This window comes from Corvus moneduloides, chromosome 27 (assembly GCF_009650955.1).
Source record: "Corvus moneduloides isolate bCorMon1 chromosome 27, bCorMon1.pri, whole genome shotgun sequence".
NCBI lineage: Eukaryota > Metazoa > Chordata > Aves > Passeriformes > Corvidae > Corvus > Corvus moneduloides.
The window spans coordinates 4,892,642-4,904,344 of NC_045502.1; the positions used below are offsets into that span (position 1 = coordinate 4,892,642).

Here is an 11,703-nt window from a genome sequence, read left to right on the forward strand (position 1 = left end):
CTCCGCCTGTCGCGGGTGGGGGGGCCGGGGCACGGCGCGGTCGCGCAGGCGCCCTCTGCCGTCGGCGGAGAGCGGGGCGGCCCTGCGGGCGCGGCCCCGCGGGCGGCGCGCTGGCGTCACGCACGCAGCGCGGTACGGGGGCGCGCACGGCACGTGGCGGGGCGGAGCGGGGCCCGGCGGCGGCGGCGGCGGCGGCGGCGGCAGCAGGTGAGTGACCGCCCGGAGCGGCCCCCGCGCCCCCTCCCGCCCCGCACCCGCCCGGCACCGCCGCTCCGCGAGGCCGGGGCGCCCGGACGGCGCCTGGCCCGCCCGCACACCGTTATCCCCGGGACCGCGGCCTCCCCGTGGCGGTGCGGCCGCGACGCAGTGCCCCTCGCGCCGGCCTCGCCGCGCCCCCCCGCCCCCCGCACACCGAGGACGAAGGTCGCCGGGAGGGCCGAGACCCAGCCCTGCCGTGATCCGCCGCGCTCCTGGGGAAAAGAGCTGAGAGCGACCCTCGCCGCCGCCCCCGGTCTCGCTGCAGCCGCCCTGGCCTCGGGCGGGCCGTTACGCTGCTCTGCCGACCGGGCGGACGATGGTCAATCGCTGCAGCCCCGAAACAGCGGTGTGGGCTGCGCTCTCTGTGCCTGCCAGGCCCGCCTGGCTGTGCCCCGGGGCGGGGCGGCTCCGGGAGCCCGCGGGCAGGACTGCAGGGGCACACGTGGGCTCTGCCGTGGCGGGTGACATGGTGCAGGACAGTAATAGCTGACCCCTCACAACCGCAGCTGCCGGCTCAGAGGGCCGGTCTGGCCAGTTTATCAGCATGAGTCCTGGTTCTGATGGGTGACAGCTGTGGCATAATGGGCAGCTGCACGTGTGGCTGAGGAGCTGCCTTTCCCAGTACGTGGTCTGTGTATATGCCTTTGAAGCACTAACAGTATTCTTAACATCACTGGTACAGCAGTGTGTAACCAGCAGCTGGAACGTAGTGTACAGGGGAACAAGAGGATCCTTACAGACTCTCCTTTGCCATGTGTGCTTGTCAGGTACCTGTTAAATCCCATCCTCAGGCTGAGACTCCGTAGCCAGGTGAAGGTGGTGTCCAGACAGGGGTCTCCTCCAAGCAGACTCAATTTTTATCACAAGCCACCGTTGGCCCTGTGGGTGTGTGACCTTTGACTGGTCCCTGTGCCCCAGCAAGTTCCTCTTTGACTAATCATCAGCAGTAATTGTCCCCTTAGGCTAACTTCCTGTCCTGAGCTGTTTATAAATCTGCCCTGTGTCACTGGGGATGAGATGTACAGGAGCAGAGGAAGTGATGCCTTCCCAGGAATCTGGGTACCTGGCTTCCTCATTTCTCTCAGGTGCCCCTGAAATGAGGGACGTGATAAGATCTTTGTCATGAGGAAGGGTTTTCTGTCACTCCTTTCCTGTACTTGGGACCTGATTGCAGCATCCTGTGCCGTAGGTGTGGTTCTGGATGAGTCTGCTCCATCTGAGGTGTGCATGGTATGAAAATACAGGATGAATGGCAACAGGAGGTGATTCCCAAGTGACGGTGACAGGCAGTAGCCAGAGTACCAGTCTCAGTCTTGCTGTGTCTCAGGAGCTGCTCTGAATGGTGTGACCTCAGCCCAAGTACTGCCTTCCAGGTTTCAGAGCCCACTGTCTCTGGCATCCTGCCACCCTCTCTGCGTTGACATCTCTCCGGTCTGCTGACTTCAGTTGCTCTCCTTCAGTGCTGCTGGTGGCATGTGAGTGCCACGTCTGCCAAGAAACCCAACTTGCTGTTTGAAAGCTTTCCAGGGACACAGGCTTCATTTGTGGCTGTAATGACCCTTCAGCGTGAGTGGATGCCAGGGGCCTCCAGAATTAAACTTGTTCCAGGCGTCATGCAAGGACCCGTGCTGGTGCGCATGTCCTCGTGGGGAGAACAATAATAGCTCCACATACGGTAGGCTCCTCTGAGTGCCAACTCCCTCGATCTCCTCCAATGCAGGCTCAGGGATGGACTCCACCTTGTCCCTCTGAAGAGACTCTGCATGCTCTCAGCAGCCAGGAGGGGATTCTGCTGCCAGATTCTCCACAAGCTGCCCCACGGCAGGACTTGCTCAGTGGCAGCCCGGGAAGGGATCTGTTCCTGCAGTCGTGTTACTGCCGAGCCCACCACACGCCCATGGACAAACCAGTGTGTGTGCACCATCTCCTCTGAGCTCTTTGGGCTGCACCGTCTGAACTCACCTGAGCTCCTGGCAGACTGTTGGCTTGTTTACCCAAGTGCTCTCCCTGATCCTGTTGCATTCTCTCTCTCAGAGCCCCAAAAGGGTGTGAACTTTGGAATGGGGTCTCTGAGCAGGCTGCAGACTCGGTGCATGTGTGAGACTGTTGCTGAGTAACAGGAGGACTGGTTCATTGCTGCAAGCAGCCCTTCTGTCTGGCTGCAGGGCACCAGCCTTGCCTGGGCCCTTCACCATGTTCCTCCTGCTCCCCTTTGACAGCCTAGTGGTTAATCTCTTGGGGATTTCCATAACTGTCCTCTTCACTCTGCTTCTGGTTTTCATCATCGTGCCAGCAATTTTTGGAGTCTCCTTTGGCATCCGCAAGGTTTACATGAAAACTTTATTAAAGATTTTTCAGGTAAGTCATGTTTTCAGAATGTTCTGTGTGTTTGCAGAGGTTTGTCCAGGCATGGTCATGGTAGGAAGAGAGGCTTTTGCCTCAGGAGGGCGTTGTGGGTGACTGGAGTAGAAGGTTGGGCTGTTGGTGTCGTGCTGCTGCCAGTTGACCTGTTTGGCTCATCTCAGCCAAATGCAGCTTACAAGACCTCTGTCTGTGGGCTGTTTTTTCCCTGTAATTAATCTAGTAAGTCTTCAATTAAAGAAATAGTCTAGCAAGGCTAGACTTGGCAGTCGGCAGGAGTGCAGCAGGATCTGAGGGGTAGCTTGGAGGAGTTCGTGTCCCAGGCAAGGCGGAGTGCTGGTACAGCTTGGTGTCAGGTGTGATGGGGAGGGACCAGACTGCAGCCAGCAGGTTGCTCCTCTCCAGGACACATTTGGATGAAGCAAAAGCAGAGGAGGTACGGCAGGAAGCAAGCCTTTTGTCCTGCAAGCCCTGAGTGGTCTGTGGCCAGAACCCAGAGCTCTCAACATGCTTCTGTCCTGGAGCGTCGCCTACTGAGCCGTGTCTGGACCTGCCGCCTTGCAGGACAACCAGCAGCCCTTGCCGACCCTCTTGGCACAGAGAGGCCAAGTGGAATTTTCCAGCTTGTTGTCATGCTGTTCCCTTGCCTGCCTTTGGTGGACTAATTTTATGGGCTGTCTCTGAGCCAGCATCTCTTGAAGCAAGTCCCTGACCAGACCAGAATTTTTTATCTACTAAGAGTAGTAGGTAAAGCCTACACCACTCTACCCTGGCAGCCCAGGTGAAGGGCAAAGTGCTTTCTATGGAGGTTTTAGGCTCTTAAATGTGGAGTTCATGCTGCTAAAGGATGCATGGTACAGCTACTGCTGTTTGAACAGGGCTGGTTGTCCCCAGAGTATTCCTGTACTGGTTGGCTTGCGAAGACAGCCCTGGAGCTCGCAGTGTTCAGCTCTTTAAACTCTGAGTCCTCCCAAAAGCCTGAGGTGTAAATGGGAAGACCTTGGGCTTTGTGAGGGGCTTCATTAATACAGATATCTGAAGACCTTACTACAAATCTACTGACTGAAGTGGGCAGAAAAAAATGGAACTTTTCACAATGTTTTCTTTTTTTTTTCCCCCTTCCTTCAATTCAGGAACATTTACTCTCAGTACCTATATTGGTGTTTGAAACTATTTTTCTGAAAAGACTGGGAAGTCTGTTTCAGTTTTTGTTAAAGAATCTTAGTGGTGGGATAGAGGAGCACTCATGCACAACTGGTCACTGATTTGGTGGAAAATTCACTTATTAAGTTTGACCATTCAGAATTGTATTTTGGAGGGCTATTATTTACCAAAAATACTTTCCCAGCTCTTGAGGCCAGAGGGGCAGCATGTGAGAGCGTGGCAGAGTCTGACAGCTTGTGGGACACAGCCTGAGCTGTGAGGCCTGGCTGGCAGCAGCACACCTGTGTTGCTGGGGAGGGAGGGCACCTGCCTGCTGCCTCTCAGGTGGGAGGCTGGGTTTGCTGCTGCCACAGTCAGGATGGAGATGTGCTGGGCTTGCAAAGAATGCCTTCTCCATAGGCTGCTTAGCTCACGCGAGGTCAGAGCTCCTCTCCTGACTTCTGGGATGGTAGTATCTAGGCAATCTTCTGCAGTCCTGGAGTTCTAGCTGCTGGCAGAGGCAGCTGCGAGGTGAGCAGGACACTCCGTATGCAATTAGCATTCCCTCATTGCTGCCTCCTGATCTGCTGCTGGCATGGGCTTAGATTAGGATGCCAGAGTTCCCAGCAACTTCCCCTTCTTCACGGATAAGCATGTTGTACACAAGTCTTCCTCCTTCAGAAGTTTGTCCTTCCCGACCTGTATGGATTACAGGCCGTGAAGGTTACGTGAAGGGCAGGCAGGAAAGCTGCACAGAAATCCAGCCTGCAGTTTGTGCTGGTGCCCTTGAAAATTAGCTGAGAGAACAAGTAGTCCTGGCGCAGGATTTGGCAGCCAGCTGTCTGAGGGTGCTTGCTGCTGCTGTTTTGGGTGGATTGCTGAGCTGAGAAGCAGCAGCAGCTATTAGCTGAATCAGAGGGGAAAGGATCCCATTCCATCATCAGCCTGATGTTTTCAGCAGCAACCTGAAAACACAGTCTCCGCTTTGAATTTAGAAGAAACAAGGGTTGAAAAATAGCGCTGGTCCCCCAACCAGCTTCCTACGCTTTGGTGCAGACACCCCAGCAGGAGGCACAGCTCAGCCAGAAGCTGTGCAGTGGCAACCACGTGCAAGGTGCAGCAGAGCTGAGAGGTCACAGAAACTGCAGAAAATCTTGCTGTGCCATCTCATCACTGAGCACTCTTCTTCCCTCTGGCACTCCCTGCTTCCCAGGCCAGTTTCTGCTTCACCTCAGTTCAGTTGGGTTCATCACTAACTCTTTCAGTTCTGTGTGGAAGCCTCCTGCTTTAGCCCCATCTTCTCCCCTGAAAGTCAGCTGTAAAATGGGCAGTGTTGTGGAGCTATAGGCCTTGCAATCTTGGTTGTCCTGTCTGTCTTGCAGTGGGCAACACTGAGAATAGAGCGTGGTGCCAAGGAGAAGAACCATCCGTTGTACAAGCCGTATGTCAATGGTGAGATCCTGCCCTGCATGGGTACACAGGGAGTTCAAAATTCTTTTGGGGAGGTGGAGTAAATGTGGTGTCTCTGAGCAGCTGAAGTCTGCTGGGAAGTCTTTTCCAGTAGGAGGGAGTTCTAGAGAACTCTGTTTCACAAGGAAGGGCAGGGAAGCACCCTGTGAGTGCTTCATTTCTAGATAGTGGGGAGGACTGGTTTATGCCTGTCTGGACTGGAGAAAGGAAGGAGGCTCTGAGGAGGGCGGGTGAGGAAGGGCCTTGGCTTTCGTCTCTCTTTGAGCGGGCAAGTCACACTTTTCTCAGAGCTGCCTATGGTGTGTTGCAGGTATCATTGCAAAGGAGCCAACATCACTGGAGGAGGAGATCAAGGAGATCCGCCGGAGTGGCAGTGGCAAAGCCCTGGACACCCCTGAATTTGAGCTCTCAGATATCTTCTATTTCTGCCGCAAAGGCATCGAGACCATCATGGATGATGAAGTGACCAAGAGGTTCTCAGCTGAAGAGCTGGAGTCCTGGAACCTGCTCAGCAGGACCAACTACAACTTCCAGTATATCAGCCTGCGCCTCACTGTGCTCTGGGGACTCGGTGTGCTCATCCGCTACTGCTTCCTTCTGCCCCTCAGGTGAGTGCTGGTGCAGGGACCTGCCTGCCAAGGGGGTGCTGGTGGCCTGGTTTTGCTAGCATGTAGTTTCCCTCTTTCTGCAGGATAGCCCTGGCCTTTACTGGCATCAGCTTGTTGGTGACTGGTACCACAGTGGTGGGATATTTGCCAAATGGAAGGTGAGTTCATCTTCAAGGGAAGAGCAGATGGGGAGAACTCCGTGCAGTTTGAGACCTGATAATCCTGAAATTTTCCTGCAAGGCTTTCTGTTCTGCCACCTGCAGACACAGCAGGTGGTCGTGGACACCCTGTAATTTTCAACAAAGGGCCTAGATGTGAGCACTAAGCCGGTGGCAGAGCACTTGGTCCTGGCCTCTGAAAAGAGTAATAGCAGAAAAGAGCAAAGGCCAAAATTTTATTCTCGTGACTTAAGAATCAGTGATCGTAAATTGACAGCAAAGCTCAGGACATGTTTCAGTAGCAAAGACTTGAAGGCTTGGCTGGATCTCAGGGCCTGGGGCAGCTGAGCTGAGTGGCACTGTTACGGGGATATTGTAGGACTGGGGAGTGATGGTCTCTGTCCTGGGCTGCAGGTGTAAGGACTTCCTGAGCAAACATGTCCACCTGATGTGTTACCGGATCTGCGTGCGTGCCCTCACAGCCATCATCACCTACCACGACCGGTAAGGCCTGTCTGCTCTAGGCTGTCCCTGCCCAGGAGGTTCTCCATGCCAGGCCTTATGTAGGCCTCATGCTTCCTTCCTCCTTCTTCACCTCTACCTTTGTTTTGCATCTAGAGAAAACAGACCCCGAAATGGAGGCATCTGTGTGGCCAATCACACCTCCCCCATTGATGTGATCATCCTGGCCAGTGATGGCTACTATGCGATGGTAAGGCACCGGCTCTGCCTGCTCGGGCTTGGTCGCCTGCATGGAGGGAGCAAGCAAGCATGTTGTGGGGCAGGAAGTAGGCAGCAAGAGTCCTTTGAGCATGCAGAACTACTTTTCCCTGCATGACATGGCAGGGCACTGTCAGACTCTGTTGTACGTGGTGTTTGTGCAAGCTCAGCCTGGAACTCAAAGCACCAGGGATCTGTTGGTGCAGCTTTGCAAGAAGAGCTCTAGGCTTTGCTGTCGTTGGAAGAGCAAAGTGCTTCCCCAGCTGGACCTCCTGCCATGGGGAAAGCACTTGGGGTTTGCTGTATCTGTCTTGCAAGTCAGAGCGTGGGACTTTCCCTCTTAGCCTTTCCAGCGTAGGGGTAGGAAGGTGGAGGGGAAGCTCAGAACAGGCAGCAACAATGAACCTCAGTTTGGCTGTGAAACCGGGTGCTGCCTTGGCTTTCATGTGTGCCCAGGTCTTTTAACTTGTGTCTTCTTGCCCTGTCCAGGTGGGTCAGATCCATGGAGGGCTCATGGGTGTGATACAGAGAGCCATGGTGAAAGCTTGTCCCCATGTCTGGTTCGAACGTTCTGAGGTCAAAGATCGTCACCTCGTCGCCAGAAGGTGTGACAGTCGCTGGCTGCAGGGGTGGGTCTGAAGGCTGGGGGAGGTAGCGCTCACCTCCCTTGGATGAGGACACTGCATGGCCTCATAGGTGCTGGGAGATTGTGCCTCTGTTGTTGGTGCCCTGATAGTCCCTGGTGACTGCAGGTTAAGGACTATATGCTGTGTGGATTGCTAGTGAGAGCTTCTGTCCTCTCTGCTAATTTTTGACACTCTTCTGTTTAGGCTCACAGAACATGCCCAGGACAAAAGCAAATTGCCCATTCTTATTTTTCCAGAAGGTGAGTGCAACAAGGCCAGACAGACAAGCACCTGCATCTCTGTTGCTTTCCTTCTTACACAGCCAAGGGCTTGAAACCCTTCACTGAGACAAAAGGGACATTGTGTCTTTAGAGCTGAGTGAGCCCAGAATGCAGGAGTCATACATGATGTCCTGATGACCCATTCTGTGCACACAGAGAACAGAGCATGGACTGAGAGTTAGGGGAGAGTTGCTGGGTTCCTGTGGCCCTGCCCTTAATACTGTAGCTTAGACTTCTGAACTGACTTGGAGAGGAAAGTTAAGATTGTGCTTGTCTCTTACAGGAACATGCATCAACAACACATCTGTGATGATGTTCAAAAAGGGGAGCTTTGAAATTGGAGCCACAGTTTACCCTGTAGCCATCAAGGTATGAGAAGGCAATGTTCTTAGGTCACAAGTCTGTCTGTCCCTCTGTATCTCTGTCTTGGCAACCTAATCCAGCCTGGTCTGAGGGTACAGGAAAGCTGAGGTCACTCCATGTAGTGCTTTGGGAGAGCTGACCTGTAGCTCAGTTTGGGGTGGAAGTTGGAGCCTCAGAGAGGGTGCAACCACTGCCTGACTTCCGTGAACTCTTCTGCCTTTGTAGTATGACCCACAGTTTGGAGATGCCTTTTGGAACAGCAGCAAATACGGCATGGTGACCTACCTCCTCAGGATGATGACCAGCTGGGCCATTGTCTGCAGTGTCTGGTACTTGCCCCCAATGACCAGGCAGGTAAGGTGAACCCAGCCTATCTGATCGCTTTCCTGTTTTGCCCTTCACTCCTGCTGAACAGTCTTGCTTTGCCACAGCCTGAAGAGGACGCAGTGCAGTTTGCCAATCGAGTGAAGTCAGCCATTGCCAGGCAGGGGGGCCTTGTGGATCTGCTCTGGTGAGTCCAGGCAGGCTTTTCTCTTCCTGGTGGCAGAGTTCCTTGTTTCTGGGTCATGGCATGTGCTCATGGGCTCCATGGCAAGAGCTCCATTTGTTTCTTGCTTAGGGTAGAGCAGGCCCATGAAGGAGTGTTCTTCTGTAGTAGGGACCAAAGTCTTTGCTTCTTCTGTATGCTGGGCATCAGGGCTTCGTTCTGCGATTGTAGCTTGCATTGGGATGCCCTGGGTTTGACTTGTTTCTGCTCAGCAAGGTATGTTCAGCTTGGGAACTTGCTTTCCCAGGCACTGAAGTCTCAGAGCCTGGGAGGCAGGCAGGCAGTCTCCTGTAGTGGTACTAGAGTAGTTCACGTTTCTGGCAGAGTTGCTATTTTGAACACATTGCAGGGCCATGGGGGAAGCTCCTGGCAGAACCAGGTAAGAAAGTGGTGCCCTTCAGGTCTGCAGTGTGCCCTGGCAGCATGTGGTACATGGGCAGCTGTCAGCACTCACTGGAACTCTGACTTGCCCTGAGCAGTCCCAGCCAAAGATGGTGCCTGCCTGCAGCCTCTCTGATATGACTCTCTCCCCAGGGATGGAGGACTGAAAAGGGAGAAGGTGAAAGACGCGTTCAAGGAGGAGCAACAGAAACTCTACAGCAAAATGATTGTAGGCAGCCATGAAGACCGGAGCCGCTCCTGAGTCTGCTGCCTCCAGCACTGCCACCGGGGCTGGTCAAAGCCCTCTGCCTCCAGCACCAGCCAGGGCTTGTCTGGAGCAACTCCGAATCTTTGGACTTGGGCTACTCCAGAGCTGCTTGGACTCGCTCTTTCATCCTCTGGCTGTTGTTTTCTGGAGGCACTGTTACTGCCTGGAGTCTTTAGGCCCTTGGCAGCTCATGGCAAAGATGCCTTCTCGTTACTGTTACAGTGAAGCCCCTTGCAGGGGCAATATTAAATGAAACTCTTACAGTGTCATGTGCTTTCATCTGGTGTGTCCAGCCCCAGGGAAGGACTGGTGTGATGTGCATGTGTGTCAGTCACAAGTCTCCCACAGCACAAAAGCCAGTGAGCTGTGCTGAAATGGACTGCCTTGACAACCAAGGGAGGCGTCATGAGCCTGTGCCCCTCGTGTGTGTGGCATAAACCCCTTAGGAGCAGAATGTGGTCTCTCAGGCCCTTTCCAGATCCTCTTTCAGGAGAAATCTTTTTGTTTTGCCACCTTCATGTCAGCTTGACCCAGACTGTTGCTTCTACGGTGTCTGAGTAACAGCCTCTTTGCTGCTCCTGATGCAGTAAGGATCATACTCCTTGGAAACCTCCCTCTGTCCCCTGGGGCTGTGAGGTGCCAGGTGTCACTGGAGTGGCAGGTGGGGCTCCTGAGGAATCTGTACGTGCTATAGTGGGAGCCTAGGGTGTGTAGGAGAGCCCAAGACTTCATGGCTGGGGCAGCATATCCCTTTTCAAATGTCTGCTGAGGGAAACGGTGGCATCTGACCTTGTCATGCACCAACACACACATGGATAGTATCAACTTGTTGCAAGAAAACCGAAATCTTGTGCTGGTGGTGGTGCCCCTTTCTGCTCTGCAAGTAAATTATTCAGTAAAACAACTTGCATTTGAGCATTTGTTCCATGTGCTTTCCCATTTTCCTTACATTCCTACAAACTTGAGCACTTACACTGGGTTCTCTGCTCTTAGAAGCAAGAGCTATTTCACTGCTACCTGCTGAAGCCTGCTTGCATTTTCTAGCACTCTGGAGAAGGCAGTTACCAAAGTGCCTCCTTTGTACCTCAAGTGTTGTTTGCTGGGGAGGGCATCTGCTATGCCAGGTGAGGACAGCTGTTCTGTGTAAGTGGCCTTAAATCTGGATTTTCCCTGTGCTTTATTTTTCTTTGCCTGATGGAACTTTGCTGCTCTGGCCGCAAGGCTTGCGAAGCTTTTCTCTTGCTCAGGGCCCATTTGGATGAAGACCCCTGCACCGTGCTGTGGTGTGGCGAGCTCTGGAGGGAGCCACAGCGAGCCAGGGGTTGCTGAGGCAGTGCCATGCTCACTGGGTACTGTGGATGGCCCTTCCCCATGTGCCGAGCTGCAGCTGGAGTCACAACTCTGCTGGGGACATGGACATTGCTGCCTGCCCGTCCCTGTTGCCCAGGCAGGGTCTTCAGGCTCTCCTTCACTTCTCCCCGTTCAGCAGCCACTCCTGAGCCCTCTCAAGGGCTGTGTCCCCAGAGCTCTCCTCTCTGGGGGTGGGACAGACATTTCCTTCAGGCATGGGCAAAGACCACAGGCCTCCCCCGCCCCCCTGCCGTGTCCTCAGGCGCTTGGACCCAGCTGCAGGTGCCCCCCAAGTCTCCTGCCTGCAGTTAGGTTCCCTGTCCCTGACACCATGGTGACATGCAGAACCCTCCTCAGCTTTGTGGGACCTCCAGCCATCCTGCTGTGCTTGGGGACCATCCCCAGCAGTGTTCAGGACGCTCCACAGCAGGCAAGGAGCTGGCTGGACAGGTTAGGAGGCACACATCCATCTTTCCTTGGCTCTCCCACCCCATGCCCCCAGTCAATATGTCTCTCTCCGATGAGAAAGTTAATAAATTTAGCTCTAGATTAAAAGTATCGATCATTTCATTTGTAAGCGATAAATAACCAGGGGGGAGCACTGGGCGGCCCACAGGGTAGGGGCTGTTGGCTCCGGCTGCAGCAGCCGTGCACCCCACTGGGGCCAGGAGCCCTCATATGCATTCTGCCCGGATGCTGGCATTGATTTGCTATTAGTCTCCACGCACCACCCAGTAGCACATCATTCCCGAAGCCGCTATTAATGGCCTTTTGATAAATAATCACTTGTAAGTCAATAAATTTTTATTAAACAGTGTGGCGCTTTGATTTATGAAAATCCGACGGGGTTTGTCTGGGAGAAAAGGGATGCAGAATTGAAACGGAGCTGCTATCCATCTGCCTGCCAGGCCGGCCTGCCTGTGCTCGCGCCCCCGGCGCAGCTGGCTCCCGGCTCTGCCCACGCAGCCTGAGGCTGCCTGGCACCAGGCACAGGGTGGGCAGAGCTGGTGCTCACTGCTGACTGCTCCTGTCAAGACCCCAGCACTGATGGGGCACCACTCTGCTGCAGCAGCAGGTGGCCAGTGGGAATGTGGGAGCCACAGTGGGCAGCATGGGGAGGAGAAGGGGTTGGTCCTGGCTACTGGGCTGGGGCCCTGCATGGATCAGCA

At 54.5% G+C, this 11,703-nt stretch overlaps 1 protein-coding gene across 2 annotated transcripts; it reads left to right on the plus strand.

Moving 5' to 3' along the window:
* The first annotated feature begins 155 nt into the window (after window positions 1-155).
* GPAT4 (glycerol-3-phosphate acyltransferase 4) lies at window positions 156-9,453 on the plus strand. 2 transcript variants are annotated; one of them, XM_032092123.1, is made up of 13 exons: window positions 156-207; window positions 1,632-2,616; window positions 5,145-5,214; window positions 5,543-5,840; window positions 5,924-5,998; window positions 6,413-6,502; window positions 6,617-6,710; window positions 7,208-7,323; window positions 7,549-7,604; window positions 7,909-7,994; window positions 8,214-8,342; window positions 8,420-8,499; window positions 9,070-9,453. In XM_032092123.1, exons 2-13 carry the CDS (start codon window positions 2,452-2,454, stop codon window positions 9,176-9,178), a joined length of 1,368 nt encoding a protein of 455 aa, XP_031948014.1. In that variant the 5' UTR covers window positions 156-207; window positions 1,632-2,451; the 3' UTR covers window positions 9,179-9,453. The 2 variants fall into 2 exon arrangements, with proteins under 2 accessions (XP_031948014.1, XP_031948013.1); XM_032092122.1 differs by having other exon boundaries at window positions 157-207; window positions 1,448-2,616.
* Window positions 9,454-11,703: the final 2,250 nt, after the last annotated feature.